Genomic DNA, 14,465 nt, shown 5'->3' on the forward strand with positions numbered 1-14,465 from the left:
TGACTTAAACTTCCACCTACAGCTGGAAGCCTGGCCATCTTTGTTTTGTTTGACTGAGAGGAGCAGGAATATCCCACCAGCGGTGTGCTTAGCATGAGAGACACACAAAAATGTCTCTCCGGAGCCCTGGTTGTCCAAGGGCCGCCTGCAGCCGCGGACAGGCCAGTTCCCGGCTGAAAAGCACAAGCAGGGGGAGAAATAGTTTCCAGCCCCAGAAAGCAAACCTGAAACTAGATCCGTGCAGACGGGCTCCTGGTGCTCACATGGTAACCTTCCTTCTCCGGGTCTGATTGCAAGCTCGAGGCTACAGTCTGTTATCAGCTCATTTCTTTTACCTCCAACAAAATCTGAAATGTGGTCTGTCTGAGGGGAAACTGGGGAAAATCAATTTATTAAATAAAAAACTAAACCCCAAACAAACCAAAACGTTACGAGGCTACATAAACAGTAAACTACCGTTGTGTGGACGTGACAGAAGAGGGTGCACCTCGCACCGCAGGCCCCGAGCGCTGGGGCTCTGTGAGGGGCTGCAGCTCGGCAACGAACAGCGCAGCGGAGCAGCGGCCAAGCGGCCGCCATGGAGCGCTTACGCCACTTGCGCAGGTGCCGCGGAGCTGCCCGCCGGCCCCCGGCGTAGCGGCCTTCGTGAATACCGGTGCTGCACTGCGGCGGCGGCGCGGCGCAACCAAACCCCCGCTCCCCCCCGCCCACCCCGGCCGTGGCACCGCCCCCCGCCTCGGCTGTGATTGGCAGGGCGGGCGGAGCGCTCGGCGGCGATTGGCGGGTCCCGGCGGGAGGTGGGGTAGGTTGCGTGAAGGGTGATAAAGTTAGTGGGGCTGCCGAGGAGCGTCCGAGACGCGGCGGCGGCGGTCGGCGCTCTATGGAGGTGGCGGGGGGAGGCGTCGGGCCGGTGCTGCTCTTGCTGTGGTGATTCGGAGACTCGCCCTGTCCCGCGCGTTCCCCCCTTCCCCTCCCCAGCCCCGGTCCCCGGCTCCCTTCCCCTCCCCCCCCTTCTCTTGCCTTTTCCCCTGCCCTTGGTAGCCGCCGGGACCCGGGGAAGCTGACAAGGCCTTAGGGAAGGTGAGAAACGCGTGAAGTGGTGAGAGAAACGTGGGTCTGGGACCGGGAGGGAGCGGGGAATGCTGCAGCTGCAGCCTAAAATGGCGGCTGCCCGGCGTGGCCGCCATTTTCTCACCGGCTGCTTCTCTGTGGCTCCCGTACAAAATGGCGGCCTGAGCCGGAGGACGCTCTCGCTGCCGGCTTTGGGAGTGCTGTTGCCGGCTTGGGGGGTCCCGCCGCTGCTGAGCGAAGGGTCCAGGAGCTGTGCAGCCCCCACTGGGCGCGCAGGGGACGCTTGAGCAGCAGTGTTAGAGGTTAGAGCAAGGGAGATGGGGTCGGGTGGTGCTGGTCCGTGGGGACGGTCACTTTCGACGATCGGTTCAGTTGCATATTTGCAGGATGGTGGTCTGGCTGTGCGCTGTGGGCACCCGCGCTGCCCCACTGGCTCCCCTTGCAGGGAGTAGCCTCGGTTCACGTAGCGGTCTGCAGATCCTTAGGGATCCGCATTACCAGGGGAACGTGCCGAGAGGATTTTCTAATATATGGGGGGGTTTTTTATTGTTTATTCTTTTCTCTTGGCTCCTCGTGGGAGGGAAGAGCGGGCGCTGCCGAGGCGCCGCGTCAGCCGGGCAGCAGCCTCGCCCACGTTTCCTGTTGCGGGGGTGGCGGTGCAGGGCGATACCGGCAGCTTCCCGCGGGCGGACCGGAGGGGGCCACCTCCGTTTGGCGGCGGCGGAGCGGATCCCTCCCGGAGAACAAAGAGCGGGGAGCGGGCGGCGCCCGCCGGGCGGGGCGGGGCGGGGCGGGGGGCGGCGGTGCCGAGCGGTACCTGCGGGGGGCGCCCTGCGCGCCCTCAGCCCATTGTTCGCCGCCGCCGCCATGTTGTGTCCGCTCCTCGTGCCCGCGCCGGGCGGGCGGCGGAGCCTCGGGGAGGCCTCGGGGGGTGCCCGGAGCTGTGAGAGGCTTTTTGCGTTCCCCCTCCCTTCCCCCCGGGCGTTTCTGTCCCCCTGCTTAGCTTCCCGCTACGTGAGCGGTGCAGCGAGATTTTTTTTTTTCCTTTCTTCAAGCTAAAATTTGACGGGGGGTTGCGGAGGGTGGGCGGTACCTTTTTTTCGTTATTTTGGAGCTTAGTAGGCAGTTTGGACACAGACTACATCCCTTTTACTACGTTAAGTAGTGCGTTTTGTGGTCTGGTGCTTATCACTTCAAAACTTGGTTACTTTGTGTTACTATAATCAATCACAGTTTATAAGCCATGTTAATAAAGGTTTAGTTATGCTGCGTTTAAAAAAAAGTACGTGTTATTTTCTGCAAGTGCTTTTCAGAGTGGACTGGGTAAATTTGAGGCTCTTCCTGGTTTAGTCTGTGATTCCCTTATGTCTGTTCCCTGACCCCCGTTGGAAAACGTGGTTGTAATGGTGAAATTGGCCTTTCTGTGATCACTCCCAAGTATCGCATAAATAAGACTTTTTTTACCTTTTGTGAAGCTTAGTGTTTAAAGGTTCTCGTTCTTAAACAAAATTTGTACTTTTATTGTAAGTTAGACACTGTGGCTGATAGTAAAACAACTATAATATGAATGCTTGGTTTGTCTTTCTAGGTTTTGTTTTTCCCCACCCCGTCAATTTAATTTTATTCTTTTGAAGATTCTTCGTTGTCAAGCCGCCAAAGTGGAGAGTGCGATTGCAGAAGGGGGTGCTTCTCGTTTCAGGTACTAATGCCTTTTGTTTGATGAACAGTTGGCAGTGAAAACTGTCCTTTGAGAATTCAAAATCTTATGATGTTTATACTAAAACTGAGATGTAATTGAAAGCGTTGAGTTTTTGATCTTACCAAGGATTATGTTGTTTTTTTTAACAGTGCTTCTTCAGGCGGAGGAGGTGGTAGGGGTGCACCTCAGCACTATCCCAAGACTGCCAGCAACAGGTATGTCATCTTGGTCTCTAATTTGGCGTGATTTGAAGGCAGAGCATGCTTGATGGTGAATACAGAACTGAAAATAGTGTAGCTTTAAAGTTGCAAGAGGGACACCTACTGAGTTGATAACCTTATAATGTTCTGCAGTCTGTGTCTGTTAAGAGTGTGCATCCTGGGTAATAGGAGGTGCACAAACTTGCTTGCTCGTGCCTTTTACTTAAAAAGTTTAGAGGGTTTCCTTTGGGATGTGGGGCTTTATTATTGTTGAGTGAGTACTTTGCTGTGCAGCAGATGCTGCTGTGTTGGCAGGGGCAAGTGCATGCTCCTAACAAAGCAAGCAACAGAGTTGGTCTGAGTAAGGCAATACTGAAAGGTTAAAAAGCCAGTTCTTTTAAGTCATTTGTTTAACAATCCCATTCTTCAAAATTCTGCAGCGAGTTCCTGGGGAAAAACCCAGGGCAAAACGCTCAGAAATGGATTCCTTCACGAAGCACTAGACGAGATGACGACTCCGCAAACGACAAAGAACGACATGATGCAATCTTCAGGAAAGTAAGAGGGTAAGTTCTTCACAGGATTACTTACTTCTTAGCAATGTGTATCTAATAAATGGGCTGGAGGAAAAGAACACACGTGGGTTGAGTTTGGGGGTGGTGAGTCCTTTAGAGAAGACAAATTGATGATCTAGCAGCAGCAAACACTTGAACCCTTTAGAGTAATACTTCTGAGAGGACTGGAATTTTCAAAAGTACATTATCTGAAGATCTTCCAAAACATAGTTGAAAGGAAAATTGCACTTCTTTATTTTTAATAGGCTTAAAAAGTAAAGATAAATGTGACTCTGAAATGACCTGTAGCATGCTTACAATATCTGTATTCTTGTTTTTGTTTGTTCCTCTTTAGCATACTAAATAAGCTTACTCCTGAAAAGTTTGACAAGCTATGCCTTGAGCTCCTCAATGTGGGTGTAGAATCTAAGCTCATCCTAAAAGGGGTCATACTGCTGGTAAGATGGCTGCATTTCTTTAAACTACATGTTAAAAATCAGAAGGCTGGTTGGTTTTGGTGGGATACAGAAGTAGTATGTCTAATGGTTTTGCACATTTGGATTATCAAACACCACCTCACACCTGCTTTCTGTGTGAGAAGGGTATACTAAGGAGGAAGTAGGTTTAATGATTTAACTTGTTTAGAAGTTTCAAGAATCACTAGATGTGATTGGGGATTCTATGACAGGCTTTTTAAAAATGTAAGATGCTAGTTAGCAGTCATGTTTCTGTGCCCCTTCACTGCCCCTGCCCTTCCTGTTTTCCTGAGGAGCAGGCCTTTTGGTCTTGGAAAGGCTACTGCAGGTGGCTTTTTGGGACACTGATGTAGCTGTTATGTCACTTTGTTTATTCTGAGATCAGATTGGCAATGCTAACATAGGTGTTGTGATGATGAGTTTTGTTGGCCAAGGATTATAGAGGCTCTTGAATAGCACAGAAGAGCCTTTTCCCTTTAGACTAACGTTAAACTACATTATTTCTGTGTTTGATTTAGTAAAAAATAGTTCTGGATCAGAGTGGTAGTAATGCCTTCTGCCTTCCATCTCGCTTTCCTAATAACATTTGCATCCTCCTACGTGCTGCCTTACTGCAAATCCATCTGTTCAGATCGTAGACAAAGCCCTTGAAGAGCCCAAGTATAGCTCGCTGTACGCTCAACTATGTCTGCGACTGGCAGAAGATGCACCCAACTTTGATGGCCCATCAGCAGAGAGTCATCCAGGACAGAAGCAAAGCACAGTGAGTGTATCTGTCAATCTGGAATGATAACTTTGGCTAGGATGTGCAGTTGCACAGATTAGCTTAATTGTTTTCTTTGTTCTCTTTTTTTTTTAGACATTCAGACGCCTCCTAATATCTAAACTTCAAGATGAATTTGAAAACCGAACCAGAAATGTTGATAGTAAGTTTTAAAACCACTTTAATATACAGCATTTGTCTTCTTTTCCCACAGCCACGCTAAACAGTCTTCTTTGTTTTCCAGTCTATGATAAGCATGATGGTCCCCTCCTCCCCGAGGAGGAGGAACAGAGAGCCATTGCCAAGATCAAGATGCTGGGGAACATCAAATTCATTGGAGAACTTGGCAAGCTTGATCTTATTCATGAATCTATCCTTCATAAGTGCATCAAAACAGTGAGTATCCAGATTGGGGCAGAGCCAGGAGCAAAATAGGACTTTAAAAAACTTGTTATGCTGCTTTGGGAATGTTGAAGCATAAAATCATGTTACATATTTCCTGACAATCACCTGCCCCCCACTGTTGGCGTGGTTAAGAGGTAAAATTGGCTTTGTTCAAAGCCATGGGAATTGTCTCCAAGAGAAGATGTAGTTTGGCCCAGAGAGAAATACCACAGGTACTTAAAAGTACGTACACTTAGGAGTAATAAGTACTTGAATTAGCAGTTCTTAAACTTATTGTCAAGTCCATTTGCCTTTAGAACAAGATAAAATGTTTCTGTATGTGCCAGTGTAATAAGTTTGTTGCTTATGAATTGTTAATATGTCCAAATGCCTAATTCCCCTTTCAGCTTTTGGAAAAGAAGAAGAGAGTCCAACTCAAAGATATGGGGGAGGATTTGGAGTGCCTCTGTCAGATAATGAGGACAGTGGGGCCTAGATTAGATCATGCGAAAGCCAAGGTATGTGCCTATCCCTTGCAGTCACTCACCTAATTAAATTATGTGGCCAGGACTTTGATTGGCTGAACCTTCTGTATACAGTGTTCATAAGTACAGAACTGAGGTTTGACTTTCAGAGAGGAGTGCCAGCTATGGCTCCTGCATCAGGTGATAGCAAAAGGAGTTAATCTTTGGAATGGTTTTTAATGTCCTCTTAGGATGTAGTTAGGGCCATCAGGAAGTCAGAAATGGGAGACTGTTGTTTCTCTAAACGCTGCTTGAAATGATGTCATGAACTATTCTGAACACAGCTGATTTGACAGATGAGTTCTGAATGTAAACTTGAAATGATGTCAGAGTAATGAGAACTTGGGCTGTGTTATTTATCTCTGACTCAGATGTCCTGATGCTTTAGCTTGCTTTAAACTGGACTGCCATCAAGGAGATAGAGATGGCAGGAAAGGGCAACCTTTTCTATTGTTTGATCTTGGCTGTCTTGAATGAAAATACTCAAGACACTGACAGAATTACTCCAACTTGTAATTTTGTTCCCCCAGTCCTTAATGGATCAGTACTTTGCCCGTATGCGCTCCTTGATGTCAAGTAAGGAATTGCCAGCAAGGATTCGTTTCCTGCTGCAGGTATGATGATAAAATGGGTTGTACTGATGCTTTTTTCTTGTGAAGTTGTCTTGAATCATTTCCTTATAATCTTTTATGTTCCAAGGATACTGTGGAGTTGAGAGAACACAACTGGGTTCCTCGCAAAGCTTTTCTTGACAATGGACCAAAGACTATCAATCAAATCCGTCAAGATGCAGTAAAAGTAAGTGTTGCATGTGAGGTCTTGTTCTTGGCTTTGCTCTGTGTCCCAAAACCTACACTGCACTTGTGAGTAGTTCTCATAGAGTGTGACAGTCGGCTTAAGGGTTAAAATCAGATGTATTTCTGTAGTTGAGGGCTAAAAATTTTACTTTTTGAGGGGCTGTGAGTCCATACTAATGAAAATTTACAATTCCTGTTTTAAAGGATCTGGGAGTTTTTATTCCTGCTCCTATGTCTCAAGGGATGAGAAGCGACTTCTTTCTGGAGGGACCCTTTATGCCACCCAGGATGAAACTTGACAGGGACCCACTCGGAGGGCTTGCTGATATGTTTGGACAAATGCCAGGTAGGCTGGAACTGCAGACGTGGTGGGGGTGGCTGTGGCTGTGCTGTACTGAACAAGAACTAAAGCTGTCGTTGGTCTCGCCCAGGTAGCGGAATTGGTACTGGTCCAGGGGTTATTCAGGATAGATTTTCACCCACCATGGGACGCCATCGTACAAACCAACTTTTCAATGGCCATGGGGGTCACCTCATGCCTTCTGCTCAATCCCAGTTTGGAGACCTAGGCAAATCTTTTCTGAAAAGTCAGGTAAGGAAGATATTCACACAGTGACTTCAGCTTGTCTAGGAGCTCTTCCTCAGATGCGTATGTTATGGATTATAGTCTGCTAATGTTAAAAGACTTACTCAGATTTGATTCTCATAAGAACTGATGCTCAGCTGATACAAAAATTCTAAACGACTTTTTAAATTGTGCAGAAGATGAAAGGAATACACTTTTTTTGTTGGGTGTTTTTTTTAACTGCAAGAAAAGGTGCATGTGGCTTTGGTGGGTCAGAATGGTGTGTTTTATTTAAAAGATAGCCCTGTTTTTAGGGATAGTTGCTACTCTCCCACCACCCCTGCTCCTTCTTTCTCCCTTCCTGGCAAATAGAATCTTTGTTCTCTGGTCCCTCTGGTACTACTTACCATATGATGTACGCCACTCCATCATCTGCACTTCTTTCTCTATATCTCCCTTTCTGAAATAGGGGCAAAGCCAGCTCTACCATACCCAGAATCAGGGACTCTTATCCCAGCAACAAGGACAGTCGAAGGATATGCCACCTCGGTTTTCTAAGAAAGGACAGCTTAATGCAGATGAGGTACATGACATGCCTACATTACTTAAAGCCTATTCTAAATATTGCCCAATGATTATAGCAAGACGCGTTATTATGAGGACTAATGCTGGAACTCTTTCTTCTTCTCCTCCTCCTCCTTTGTCCCTTCCTTTTTCACCTTACCCCCCTCACTTTCCTTAGGGTATCCAGCGTCCTATGAGCAAGACTGAGATATGAGGGCAATTTTTTGGGGTGTCCCTTCCTTCCCCCACACTTCCAAGAACACTACTCTGACATCAGTTCCCATGCATCATAGTCATAACAATACATTTAATTAAAAGTTCAGAAAATCCTGAACTTCACAAACCCTGAAGTGCTGGACCAGGCTAAATATATTTTTTTGTTTTGTTTAGAACTGGTTAATAGGCAAAATTTCAAATGCAAAGTAAAACTGCATTGTGATTTTGAGTGTTAACCAGACTTGTATCCCGACTTCTGAGCAATTGGCGGACTATTATCTTGGCTGTAAAATACATCAGCAAACATGCTGATTATCTTCTTGGGTCTCTAACATACTGCATCTAAAAGGAGCATTTCCAGTTCTTGATACCAGTAAAACTAAGTACCAGTAACTTGCTTTTGGGGGAATTTCAGGACACATGTGGCTTAATCTGTATTCAAGTATTAACACTGTAGAAATGAAGTCATGCTTCAGTGAGATCACTTGGTGTGAGTCCATGGCTGTGTTTTGTTGGTCAGAATACTTGAAACAGTTTGAGTTTTTTCTGACTTATCTGTTTACAGATTAGCCTGAGACCTGCTCAGTCTTTTCTAATGAATAAAAACCAAGTGCCAAAGCTTCAGCCCCAGATAACTATGATTCCTCCCAGTGCTCAACCACCACGCACTCAGACACCACCTTTGGGACAGGTAAATATATAAATCAGTGTATGTTGTTGGCTGTACTTACCTCTTCATGCTTGCAAAACTTAATTTCTAATGTGGGAAGGGAGAAGCTTTTGATTGCAAAGAGCAGGACATACAGAGAGAATGTATGAAAACAGTGATTTGACTCCCATCTGCCTTCATATGTGTTAGATGTTGTTCAGCTTGATATAAGCACAGGTAGATGTGCTGCAAAGAACCAAATTGTGGTATCTTTTTTTCAGCCGCCTCAACTTGGTCTTAAAACAAATCCACCACTTATACAAGAGAAGCCTGCGAAGACCACCAAGAAACCACCTCCTTCTAAAGAAGAGCTCCTTAAACAGACTGTAAGTTAGTGTGTAATAGTGATTCTTGAAGCCTTGTATGTGCTCTTCACAAAGAATGCTCAATTCTGCCTTTTTCCTTTGCAGGAGGCTGTGGTGACTGAGTATCTGAACAATGGAAATGCTAATGATGCTGTCAATACTGTGAGAGAAATGAGAGCTCCAAAACACTTCATTCCTGAGATGTTGAGCAAAGTAATCATTCAATCCCTAGACAGATCAGATGAAGACAAAGAGAAAGCAAGCACCTTGATCAGCTTGCTCAAGCAGGAGGGAATAGCCACCAGTGACAACTTCATGCAGGTACTGTGGTCTTACAGTCTTGCAGTCCTTCGTGGTGGGTGGCATGTGTAAAGTCAGTGTGCAGATTTTTTTTTAAGTCACACTGATCTGGGGAGGTAAAATAATGTTTAATCCTGTGAGGGGCAAATAAAGTGACAAAAGGAAGAAATATTTGGGGAACCAGAAACTGGGAACCTCTTTGCAAGTGGTTGAACGCAGAAAAGAAACTTGAGGCTCCTGTGTAGTACAGGTATTAATTACTGTCCACAGGTACAAAATTACTTCAGAATTTCAGCTTGTGTGTGTACTCTTTTGTAGGCATTCCTGAATGTATTGGACCAGTGCCCCAAACTGGAGGTGGACATCCCATTGGTGAAATCCTACTTAGCACAGTTTGCAGCCCGTGCCATTATTTCAGACCTGGTGAGCATTTCCGAACTGGCTCAACCACTGGAAAGTGGCACCCATTTCCCTCTCTTCCTGCTCTGTCTTCAGCAGTTAGCTAAGTTACAAGACCGTGAATGGCTAACAGAATTGTTCCAACAAAGCAAAGTGAATATGCAGAAAATGTTACCAGGTAAGAGTTGCCACGTAGCTCTTCTGACACCCCATCCTAGTGCATGTGAGATGTTTTCCCTCTAGTTTATGCCAGAGTAAAATAAAATACAAGGTTACCTTGGTGGAGTCACCTGTCCTCGTTGTTGGGAGTGGTGTTTGCTAAGAGATGTCTGGAGCCATGAACCATTGTCTGCAGCTCTTGGTCAACACAAGCACTTAACCTGTGTGTTTTCCTTGTCAGAAATCGACCAGAACAAGGACCGCATGCTGGAGATCTTGGAAGGGAAGGGGCTTAGCTTCTTGTTCCCGCTTCTGAAACTGGAGAAGGAACTGCTAAAGCAAATAAAATCAGATCCATCCCCTCAAGCCATCTACAAGTGGATTAAAGATAACATTTCACCCAAACTTCATGTAGATAAGGGATTTGTGAATATATTGATGACCAGGTGAGATATTGTTTCGCTGTAGTTTAGACACCTGTTCAGTAAAGCTGCTGACAGGTCAGTAACTGTAAAGCCTGACATGTAGCACCGTGTGCAGTACACAGGGAGACAGATGGTTCTAAGTGAACCTCCTCTTCTAAAATCCCATTGTATTTGAGGAGAAGAGCAAGTCTCTGAGCCTACATCAGTGGGAGGTGTTTTCTTTGGGAAGAAGTCTAGACCTGTGTGTTTGTAGAGCCATAACAGAGGCAAAACAAGGATTTTTGTGGTGTGCTGTCAGCCGCAGCACAAATCCCTGTGCGTGCACCTGACTACTGGTGTAAGCAGGAGGCTATTTGTAGTAATAGCCAGCTGAACTTGTAATCTAAGGTGCTAGATTTCTCATTTTACAGAACTGAGCTTCGCTTTTCTTTGTCCAGTTTCTTGCAGTATATTTCTAGTGAAGTAAACCCACCCAGTGACGAATCGGATTCTTCATCTGCTCCATCTAAAGAGCAGCTAGAGCAGGAAAAACAGCTGCTTCTTTCCTTCAAGCCAGTAATGCAGAAGTTCCTCCATGACCATGTTGATCTGCAAGTGAGTGCTTTATATGCACTCCAGGTGCACTGCTACAACAATAATTTTCCAAAAGGTGGGTGCATCAAGATCTTGCCAGAACTGAACTTGAATCTGTGTATAGCTTTCAGGCAAGCTTTCAGGCTTGTCACTGCATCTGGTCAGAAGGTGATGAAAGCTAACAAAGGTTTAATTTACTTCCATAGGCATGTTACTGCGCTTCTTTGTTCATTTCTATGACATGGAGATCATTGAAGAAGAAGCCTTCTTGGCATGGAAAGAAGACATTACTCAAGAGTTTCCAGGGAAAGGCAAAGCTTTATTCCAGGTAAATTTGCTAATATCAGAGTAGAGATTTGGATTTGTGATCTCTGCTGCACTGGAGTGCTTGAGAACACTTCCAGAGTGTCTAAAATGTTGAGCAGCTTGATGGAGTATTTCGCTAGGGAGGAGTTAAGCGAGATGAACAAAACCTTTTTGATTTACTAGAGGCCTATGAGTAGTGCAAGTGTGGCTGAAAGATTTTAAAAGCAAGTTGGGGGGGAAGCAGTGTTCTGCAGAAGTACCTGGTGGGGAAATAATTCCTGCTCCCTTAAACCAGTTTTGTGTAACTGCAGGTAAACCAGTGGTTAACCTGGCTGGAAACTGCTGAAGAAGAAGAATCTGAAGAAGAAGCTGACTAAAGAACCAGCCAAAGCCTTAAATTGTGCAAACATACTGTTGCTATGATGTAACTGCATTTGACCTAACCACTGCGAAAATTCATTCCGCTGTAATGTTTCACAATATTTAAAGCAGAAGTATGTCAGTAGGATATCCTCTGCAAAAGGTTTTTGTAGTATGTCTTAATAGTCTACAATAAAAATATTTTAGAGTATCTTTAATGTTTAGATAACAGTGTATTAGCAGCATGCAATAATTACATCATAAGTTCTCGAGCAGAAGCAGTCTGTTGCAAGGGTCTTCTTTGCTGCCAGTTATCATAGGCTGTTTTTAAGTTAGAAAACTGAATAGCAACACTGAATACTGTAGAAATGCACTTTGCTCAGTGTAATACTTGAGTTGTTGCAATATTTGATTATCCATTTGGTTGTTACAGAGAATCCTTAACTGTAATCGATGGTTGGTTGTTGCCGTAATAGTATATTGCCTGTATTTCTACCTCTAGTAATGGGCTTTATGTGCTAGGTTTTAATATCCTTGAGCCTGGGCAAGTGCACAAGTCTTTTTTTTAAAAGGAACAGTTTACTTGCACAAAAACTGATCGGCTGAAGAGATGGTTTAATGCCCTTTGGAAGAGGTTTTTGTGGGTGTGAAACATGACATGGTGAGAAATTTGAATTGGTCCCTCTTATAGTACTGAAATTAAGTCTACTTAATTTATCAAGACATGTTCATGCCCTGATTTTATATACTTGTATCTATCAATAAACATTGTGATACTTGACTTGTTTCTGAATGTCTCCCAGTAGAAAAGCTTTGGACTGATGATGAGTTCACTTAAGAAAGGAAATATCAGTGGGAGTTGCTTTAGATGGGAGCATCTTGAAATTATTTTTACACTCATTGTCTGAACATGCAGATGAATTCTAAATAAGGTCATGGACAAGATTAAACACTACAGATGTGTTATGACAGGAGAAGAATGATGTAATTCTGCCGAATAAGTGGTAGGGGTTTGCCTTGTGTGGTCCAGTGTATGCTTTATCAGTGAGTATGTGCTTTTTACCTTGGTAATGCTTTGAGCTTCCCCAGGCCACATGCATGTTTTCAAATTGAGTGGCATTGTCTGTTAGCTGCCTGTTTCTCAAATCAAATTGGCAAAAAATCCCTACAAAGGAGTTCAATGATGTTGCATTGTACAGGCTTGAAATGTCATCTATTAAATACTCAAAATACCTTACTTCTTAGAACCTTGTCCCTAGTGAATTTTTTTTGTCCTCGCTGATACTCAAGACTTCACCTGTTGCAAGGTGATGTATTTGTAATAGCAAAACAATACTGTCTCCTGGGTTTGCCAGTGATGGAAGTGCTTTAGTCTATAAACCCTTCTTCACTACTGGAGACAAAAGTGGAGGTTTTTTGTGACTGGGAGAGTTGTGCCAGTCCCAAGCCCTGGCCTCCTGCACACTGTAAGCCTGGGTCTCTCAGGGAGTTCTTTGGGTGCCTCAGTAACTTGCTGTACCAGCTCAGTAAATCAAGGTAGTGTGCTTCCATAAGCCAAGTGTATTTGACAGGAATTGCTACCAAAAATTCCATGACACTGCACTTTCAGGAATGTGTATGTAGCAGTGAACAGGAGAGCAGGATATTTCTGTGAAGTCTGGCTCAGTGGAGACAGAAGAGTCCCAACTGCACTTTAATGGTTCAAGGTTCAGAGCTGGCTTTAGGTGCAACTCCTGTGTGACAGTGGGAATCACTGACAGCCTGGGGCTTCAAAAAAAGTACTGAATGCTATGGTGCTCCTCCCAGGCATGACAGAGTGATCTGAAATTTATGACAGTATTTCCAATCTGTAGAGTAATGTTGTTAATGCTGGAACTACTGGCATTGCAGAGTTTGTTCCTCCCTTCATATGTGGTCTCAGGGAGATAAAGGTGGGTCTCAGGTGTATGTCTGCTATATTCATCGAGGTTCTGCAGTTAAATACAGGATCGGGAGATGTAAGTACAGTTACAAGGTTCATTTATTAGGAATAAATTCAAAATAATTCTGTTTTAGAATTGCAGTTTTACTCTGTAGTAAGTAAAACAATTCCCAATTCCTAGTGAAAGCTTCAGAGTAGATCCAGAACCTGTACCTAAGCTTTTCTGCCAGATTTTTGAGAAGGTGAAGCTGGCAGCTGTAGGCTGTTGGAGTAGGGTAACTAAGCCTTGTATTCTTGCCCAGCCCAAAATGGAATTACTGCAGTCTTACGTACTTGTGCATGGAGGCTTTGCTGCTTGGCTTGTTTATAACTAGTCACTGTGTTGGGAATTCTGTAGGAGAAAACTCCTGTGGGATAGGACAACAACTAAACACACAGAATAGAACAAACAGGAAAATGCTACTAAACTCTGGGATTATTTACTTGCCAGCATGAGACACTTGCAAAGTTTACATTTAGTTAGCGTGATCAGATCTGGGTTCTTGAAACTGGTATAAAAATGGTGCTTATTGCAGTGTGTATATCCAAGTGGTATTTCCCTAGATAAGGAGATCTCCAACTGCTTGAGGAGTTTTTAGTGCTCAAGTGCAGTGCTGTTAGCTAAGTGATCTGGAACAGGGGATGGGTGTAGGGTTGGTCTCACTTCTGTGTTCTTTCATGTAAATAGCGTATTCACTTTTAAATAGCAAAGTCATAGCAAAATTAAACCAGTATAATTGATCAATAATGATGGCTTTTATTAATAGTAATTTTTTAAAATGTTTAGGTGTAACTACATTGGCAGAAGAGTGGAAGAAACTGCTATTAAACACATTTCACAGCAGTTCCCTTTATCTTTGAAATCCTGGTCTAGGTTGCAGTTCCCACTCAGGAGCCTTTACTGAACCAACAGTTGTGGGTTGGTTATTGAAAATGACCCGTCGTGGTGAATTCTCACCTGCTCCTAGTGAGTGTCACAGTGGGACAGCTGCTGCCTTGTCCCTCTTTATACCAGTCGGAGACCATCTCCTTTCCAAGCTGCAGGGGTGCTTAGGTATTAAAGCTGCGTGTTTCAGGAATGTGTTCTGATCATAGAATCACGGAATGGCTTGACGTGGACCTAAAAAGGTGCCATGGGCAGGGACAGCTCCCAGCC

General features: G+C 44.6%; 1 protein-coding gene and 1 non-coding gene across 2 annotated transcripts; both read left to right on the top strand.

The window, feature by feature from the left end:
* Positions 1–664: 664 nt before the first annotated feature.
* On the top strand, positions 665–12,130 carry EIF4G2 (eukaryotic translation initiation factor 4 gamma 2; the record flags this gene model as incomplete). Its single annotated transcript, XM_064659772.1, has 22 exons — positions 665–802; positions 2,706–2,770; positions 2,920–2,985; positions 3,411–3,536; positions 3,880–3,982; positions 4,632–4,763; positions 4,860–4,926; positions 5,008–5,159; positions 5,555–5,665; positions 6,202–6,285; positions 6,371–6,469; positions 6,673–6,814; positions 6,900–7,060; positions 7,503–7,616; positions 8,379–8,504; positions 8,744–8,848; positions 8,933–9,148; positions 9,446–9,704; positions 9,927–10,131; positions 10,548–10,759; positions 10,890–11,011; positions 11,301–12,130. Coding segments are annotated over 22 exons (2,871 nt in total), but the record flags the coding sequence as incomplete, so codon positions are not given.
* Positions 7,658–7,817, top strand: LOC135416830 (small nucleolar RNA SNORD97). Its single transcript, XR_010431767.1, has one exon. It is a non-coding gene; the product is annotated as a small nucleolar RNA SNORD97 (small nucleolar RNA).
* Positions 12,131–14,465: the final 2,335 nt, after the last annotated feature.

Source organism: Pseudopipra pipra, chromosome 6 (assembly GCF_036250125.1).
Source record: "Pseudopipra pipra isolate bDixPip1 chromosome 6, bDixPip1.hap1, whole genome shotgun sequence".
NCBI lineage: Eukaryota > Metazoa > Chordata > Aves > Passeriformes > Pipridae > Pseudopipra > Pseudopipra pipra.